The sequence below is a fragment of the Oncorhynchus tshawytscha genome, linkage group LG13, assembly GCF_018296145.1.
Source record: "Oncorhynchus tshawytscha isolate Ot180627B linkage group LG13, Otsh_v2.0, whole genome shotgun sequence".
In the NCBI taxonomy this organism is placed as follows: domain Eukaryota; kingdom Metazoa; phylum Chordata; class Actinopteri; order Salmoniformes; family Salmonidae; genus Oncorhynchus; species Oncorhynchus tshawytscha.
Window position 1 is genome coordinate 72,494,650 of NC_056441.1, and position 7,428 is coordinate 72,502,077.

Consider the following 7,428-nt stretch of genomic DNA (forward strand, 5'->3'; position numbering starts at 1 on the left):
TTATGGGGTATTGTGTGTAGACTGAGCAGGAATATTTTAAAATAAGGCTGTAACGTAACAAAATGTGGAAAAAGTGAAAGGGTCTGAATACTTTCCATAGGCACTGTATATCATAACACTCACTCATCAAGTCTTACATGCCTACGTTCCATTACTTTTCTCTTTCCAACACAGTTGGAAAAAACCATTTGACCAATGGAAGGAAGCTGGTGACCAGTTTGACCATATCATAGCCTAGAATTTAAAAACCGCCTACTCGTGGATTTATTTGCCCCTTTAGGGAGGGTTCATCATTTGAGCTATACAAATTATATTATGGTCTTGTATCCTCCAGACCTACTCAATGAATAAGCAACTATAGCTTCAAACAATGTTCAACATTCTTTATTTTCCTTAAGGAATTGTATTAATTTACTGTTACAGATATATCATAAACATTAAGGGCTGTTGTCGTTGGACCTGTTGCATAGGGCACCTTTTGAACAATAATTGAGATTCTGTACACTTGCCCTCAGTGGAATATACCATGGTAAAATCCAATGTGAAAGCAATGCGATTTGATTGTATATCACGTGCTCGCATTTTTTGGAAATGCTTAGACTGTTAAAGATAATGTCCTCCACTGGGTGGCAGTAAAAGTCATGAAATAATCACACAATTTTACATTTGAGTCATTTAGCAGATGCTCTTATCCAGAGCGATTTACAGTAAGTTGTAAGTCAAACACACAACCCTGGCGTTGCAAGCTCCACGCTCTACCAACTGAGCCACACGGGACCACCCATTCAACCAGGATGACATCAGACATGATGTGTAATACATGATCTACATACTCTACGCAACAGTCTAGGTCTATAATGAAGCAGGAAGAAGAATAAAAGCCACAGCACTGACGTTCTTTAAATGTCACATTTAATGAGTTTCACCACTGTACTTCAAATCTACACTTTTAGAAACCAGCCATTTTTCCCAACACACACGTGAGCACATCCGAGGAGTCAATTCCGGTCTCAACTTCACATTGGCTTTAAGGTCCTTGTAAGCAGAGCTTTATAGATATATTTATCGTAAATTGTATTCAAATTACATTACCTCTGAGTATAAACTTCAAATGTCTTATAAAATGTGTGACAGCACATCTATCCAAATTTTGCCCAAATATCAGTTGCAGAGTTCAAGTTAGTCTGCGTTATTTTTTGTACACATCTAAAATTAGCATCAGTGGGTTTTTGTACTTCATTTCAACACAAAATCTCTAGCATCTTCACATACATATTACACAGGGAAACGGGGGGGGGTGGTCATAGCCTATCAAATATATGACTCAATGTCAACTAACAGTCTGTAATTGCTTGGCTATTAATGGGGCCTTTTAATACAATGACATGATAGGATGGATCCCACCTCTGGCAGATTTTAAATCGTTTTTCAAATGAGTGAAGAAGTAACTTGCGCGTTTTTTATTTATTTCAATATAAAAGCTGGAAGGGACATTCAAGTTTTATTTGTAATTCTCCACATGAAATGATAAACTTGTGGAGGTAGACAAACTAAGTAATTGAGCTCAAGAGGTAGAGACCAACATTGTGATTCCTTTATATACATATAAACACAATAGTAAAGTGTTTCTCTAAGGTAAAAGAAATAATAATATAATAATAATAATAATAGTAGTAGTATAATAATAAGAAAAAGCCTTCTACTTCAATATATCCACAGCTCTGCAGTACACACAAGACACAATTAACATAATTGGTTATGTGTTTTTTCATTTGTTTTCTGAATTATTTTTGTTTTGGATTATTTTTGTCTTCTACACACTCTAGTACAGGGGAAAACAAATGAAAGACCAAATAAAATATATACATTTATATGCAAGTCTCAAAAATAAAATAAAATGCACAGCCCTAAAAATGTGCAGGCTAATACACCTTCTATACAGCAGTATTGTTTTGAGTTTTCATTTCTTTGTTTTTTTCCCTCCATTGTAGATTTAGTTTTAAATCTATTTGTTTTTTAAAATGTATTTACATATCATATTCTGTGAATCATGAGAAAGCATTCCATAGAATGTTGATTGAAAGAACTAAAAAATAATAATCAAAAAATATATTAAATTGTTTTCTTCTGAGAGTTTATTTTATTGGCGTAGGTGCAGGTGTGGTTAACATGAAACATTGCTTTGGGGAGTGAGGCTTAAAGTAGACCTAATATATCTATTTATCAAGGGAATGGTGTCAAGGTGACAAACCCTCACCAAAGCAACTCACTGTAGTTAGTTAAACTTTCTCATTCGCATGTGACAGGACACACGTATAAGCAACACGCACACACCCGTCTTGTTGGAACCCTACGGAAATTAATGAATGTCTTCAAGGAATGGCAACATCCCCTCGTATCATCAAACATCTATTTTTTAAATCTTGGTTTCGCTTTCTCTATAGAATAATTTCATTATTTTGGTTTGGCTGATCTTCATATTATTTTGCTTGTCTGTCTTCAACTAGGTATGTATTGACAGAACATGGATATACAGTGTATGGTAGGACTATAGATTCAGCAGACATGGTAGGGGAACCAGTGAATGTCTGTATCCTTTATACTCTTAACATGCCTGTTCATATGGTACAGTATGTCTAACAGCAGATTACTTGAATTCGGTCTCTCAGAGTCTCCAGAGAGAAAATGTAACGACCAAGTAGCACCCCAACATGGCCTTCTTGTTACTGTAGCACAAAACCTGTGCAGAATATCACAATATCAATATGTACCCTAAACTACTGCCTCTCTGTCCCCCGGCATGCTACAGTACTTCAGCTCTCAGTGGCTCTTCGCACTAATAGTCTATTCTTTGAAGCAACCACATTCCAGGGTTACCTCATTTTACCCAGCTAATACTGACACAGTGCCATACTTCCACATGCCCACATTTGGGTTAGGTGTGCGAGTGGGTGTGCCGTGTGAGGGGTTCTCACCATATGTATCGCAACCAAGTGGCATGCAGAGCACACATCTCTTCACAAATACTGACTTCTAACCCGGGGGACAGCAGGCATAGAACAAACAGCAATGGAGCAGAAAAAAATGTAACAAAAAAACAGACAATGAAATCCTCTGACTATACTTTCTAACAGTACACTACAAATAAATAAAAAGCTTTATCTCTAATTGAAAGCTATGATTTCTCGGGGGGTTAGCTAGCGTGAGTAGGTACAGTCTTAAATCTCGTTCTATACTTACAAACAACACCCATACCGGACCCCGTCTCCCTCCTTTAATAAATAAGTGATGACTATGCATGTATGGAAGTGGATGGGAGCTGTGCGTTGCCCTCTGGGACTGCAGGCAGAGACTACGAGGACTCTCTGTAGCATACTACCTCTGTCTCATCCCTGGCTTTACACACACTTTCAAGCCCACGAGGGTGGCCCTTATGCCACCTCTGCACAATGTTTGTATGCACATGTGTGTGTGCATTCATTAGTGGGTTTGCATCTACAGAGCAGTGTGGGTATACACTTGTATACATAGCACACTCTAAAAGTCCCTCCATAACCCAGTCAGCAGTGGTTGGTTGGGTTCATTTTAAAACTTCATAGTTAGTATTACAGTACACACACAGTGGACATTGCTAGTCCTAGAATCCAGTGAAATGCTACGCAGGGTGGGGGTTTCTTCTTCTTGTCCTCAGTAGTCCAGCGCGGGCCATGGGCAGGGTCGTGGCCCAGACAGCAGCTATTCCCACACCAGGGGGGACGGGGGCATCTCAGAGGGCTGGGCCACAGTGGAACTGTCAGGGAGAGACGAGAGAGAGAGACAGCGAGGGAGATGAGCGAAAGAAAGAACAAAAGAGGACACAGAGAGATGAGGGGACAGGGACAGGGAGAGATGGAAAGGTATGGTCAGTCACTGGCACTGCCGCAGCACCACTTTCTGTTTAGTGAGCAGCATGCATCTACTCCAGAGGAAAAAGCAATTAACTAATGCACCAAATCCTTAACAATAACTCTTAGGATGTTGGCTGGCTGGAGGCAGGAGCGAAACTCACAAATCAGATAGTTTAAGAAGGGTAATAACAAACTGCAAGGAGAAAGACACTTTATTGGCTGCCAGTGAGGAAAGCTGGCCAATGGAATGGACTGTTACTGTTCTCATTGTGACACAGGAGGACACAGGTACCAAGGTGTGGCAGGCAGATCAGGTAAGAGAAAGGAAGCTGACATGCTCACAGGACCAGGTTAAGTCGGGTAATTGTCATCTAACAAGCTATCAAGTTTCTAAGAAGTGGTTAGCTTTCAAACTAGCTCAGTTACAAAAATACAAACAATGAGGAATCCGGTGGTATCCACCGGCAGAGGCCTCTAGTTTTACCTGATAAAGCTTTTGAAAGCAGCTGACTGGGGGTTGATGCAGAGCGGCACTCTGTTCCCCTTCTGCTGCTCCAGGATGAACTGGTGAATGATCTCTGTGGAAGACAGAGACAGGCTCAAGGAGACGAACCCAACACACTCTTTACAGTTACACTGAGTTTCACAGTAAGGTTTTTAACCAGGGTTGACTTATTGTATCATACAGTATTTACTGCTTGTTTGAAATGAGATCTATTTCGAAGTGTGGATCTTCACTTAGAAATAACCAGGGTATTTATTTTGAAATCCCATGGTAAAATAGTAGTTGTACAACTGACTAGGTATCCCCCTTTACAACTGACTAGGTATCCCCCTTTCCCTTTTAGTTGCATTACAATGATCTACTGATTACTTAGCTTCATTGGGATTCATTAAAACAAGCTTTTTTGCCTAGCTACGAATTAGGACCAGGTAAATAGTTGAAATAAGTACCAGACAGGAAGGAAGAGGAAAGGGAGGGAGAAGTAGGATGAGGGAGAAGGAGGAGGGAGGAAGGCCAGGTTTATTTCGACCATCCACCAGAGTAAGCCTGCGTTTAGAAGACATCCTCACTAATACCTGCTGACAGAACAGGCCACCACTGATCTGGCTCTCCCCGCAGAGAGGAGGGAGGGTGGGTGAGGAAGAGAGAGGCTGAGAGAGAACAAACATCTAAACGAAAGGGAGTGCTTCTAGGGATGTGACTAAAGGTGTCAGCAAGCTTCAGTTTAACTGGTGCCTAGCCGAACTCTTTAAGTGTACCGAACAAGTGTGCTCGCATACTCCCTTAAAAGACCTTCACTTGAAAAACTAGAAAAAATAGGCAATAGTACTGTTTATCCATTTTGAGACGCCAGTATACACTTCCTCAGAATAGACTGTATTAATGTAGGATAACTCAAGAAATCTGTCATTAATTTTGACGTTTTTGCAGAGGAGATTGTCATGACGTTGGCCTGGGGGATAGGTTTATGACCGTCATAAATACCTCTTCCCCCCTTTTCTCTTCTCTAACCTACTGAGGTTACATTTAAAAAACCCTTGGTTAACATAGAGATTCTGGGAACATTAGTATGTGGGGCGAAATGAACTATATTCTGGTAATCCGAACAATTTAACATATGCAGTGGTACTTAATGAATATGATGTCAGTTCGGTTGTCATCTGAAACATTCTCATCAATGATAAGATGACATAAACTCCACAAAGGAAAGTCTACACATCAGAGTTATCAGATTCACATGGAATTGTTGTTCAATTTAAATGTTTGAATATGAAATGATTTGTGATGGGATGTAATGTGATTTTAGCTTCTAAAATGTGAGATTTGGATTTTCATAAGATAGAGCTGCTCAATCAGTGGCCCTCCCCTGTGAAGGGACAAATGCTGTAAAACTTTTCAAACACACCCTCCTCTTCCTTCCTATATAAGCTCTTGACTACAACATAACTATCTGTTCCGCGGACATGAGATGAGGATCCCATGTCAGAATGGTTCAGAAAAAACTACAGAACGAAGCCAACATCAGCATGAGCTTTGGTTGCGAACGGTATGAACTTTGAACTCTTATTCATGACAGAAGTGATACCTCCTAGCCGTTGAGTTAGCGACCGCAGCTGCAAACGCAGGTTAGGAAGGAACAGACAGAGTATCCCATCTACCACACAACGGTGTTCTACCACACAACGACGTTACTACAACGTATCCAATTGACCACCAGAGACATTCTTCAAAGGACAAAGGACTCGGTTTGGCAACACGGCCTTCCATCTACCACCAACCTACTGAAGCGCAGCTCAGAGTAAATATTTATTGCATTTTCCTTTTCCAAATGGGCGGTAATTTAGAATGCATAAGATACTGTATTTACGATAGCACAGCTTCTTCCCTTTGTTCCCCAGTCTCCCGCTCTTTCACTCAAACCCTGCCCCTTTTCCTTTGTGTAACAAGCTGTCATATCTGTTCCGCCCGCTAGGGACGTTTCCTATGACGTAAAGAATTATCCAGGTATAATTAATTCTTTGTATATGTAATTCTGTGTGATTAGTTAGGTATTTAGTAAATAAATAATTAAACCCAATTTTGTATTGCTGATTCAACTTGTTTCTTGCAGATAACCAAGAATTTACAACTTTCAGAATATGAGACTGAAGTAGGATGATGATTAATGTTGACTGCTATTGATGTAAAATATTGCTAAATCTTTAAGAGTTTATTCGGAAGATAACAGCTCTATAAATATTATTTTGTGGTGCCCGACTCTCTAGTTAATTACATTTACATGATTAGCTCAATCAGGTGATATTAATAACAGAGAAATTATTTTATAGAACAGCATGTCATAGCAATTAATCCAGCATAGCCAAAGACACGACAAGATTTTAGATGCTCAATTTTACATCTAACTAAGATGTTTGGTGCAGTAATTCTCACTTAAAAGATACGCATCAAAACAAGTCGTCTCTCATTGTATGACAACAAAGACTATTGAAGAATCCCTACTGTTGACCAATCACTGACAAAGGGGCGTATACTTCGGCTACAGACTTATGTTATCTATATAATATATGCACAAACTCTTCCGAACTGTTTCGGCTGGGAAGCCTTAACATACAGAGGCATGATCTGCACATGGTCTCAGGGCTGATTGGATTAAATTAGGACCTCAGGTGTCTGTAAAGCTGCCAGTTTCACAATAATTGTGGTACGAGGTTAAGTTGGGATAAGACTTTCACCATGTAAGCAATGGATGAATGTCTATTTATCACCCATTGAACCCATTAGCTTTAGCTAAAGCTGCCTCTCTTTGTAAACCCAGTGGAAAAACATAACCCGGTAACATGAAGGGAATAACAATGGATGAGCTAGATAGGCTAAAACACAGGATAAAACAATAAAAACAAAACTTGAAAGTGCTAATACCCACAGCAAAACTCTGCACTCTGCTGGTTGGCGGACAGACTCACCTTTGACCTGTCTGACGGAGGTCAGATTCTTCTCAAAGCCATCGTCGAACTTGGGTGTGGTGACGGGCTCGAA

At 39.9% G+C, this 7,428-nt stretch overlaps 1 protein-coding gene across 1 annotated transcript in view; it reads right to left on the reverse strand.

Annotated features, from left to right (window-relative positions):
* Positions 1–895: 895 nt before the first annotated feature.
* nlk2 (nemo-like kinase, type 2) overlaps positions 896–7,428 on the reverse strand; it is a 99,182-nt gene continuing 92,649 nt past the window's right edge. The window contains exons 9-11 of the mRNA XM_024443179.2: positions 7,356–7,428; positions 4,372–4,465; positions 896–3,790 (exon numbers count right to left, since the gene is read on the reverse strand). The exon at positions 7,356–7,428 is cut by the window's right edge and continues 126 nt beyond it. Coding sequence (XP_024298947.2) covers positions 3,736–3,790; positions 4,372–4,465; positions 7,356–7,428 — 222 coding nt within the window. The 3' untranslated portion in view covers positions 896–3,735. The remainder of the gene's footprint in view (positions 3,791–4,371; positions 4,466–7,355) is intronic.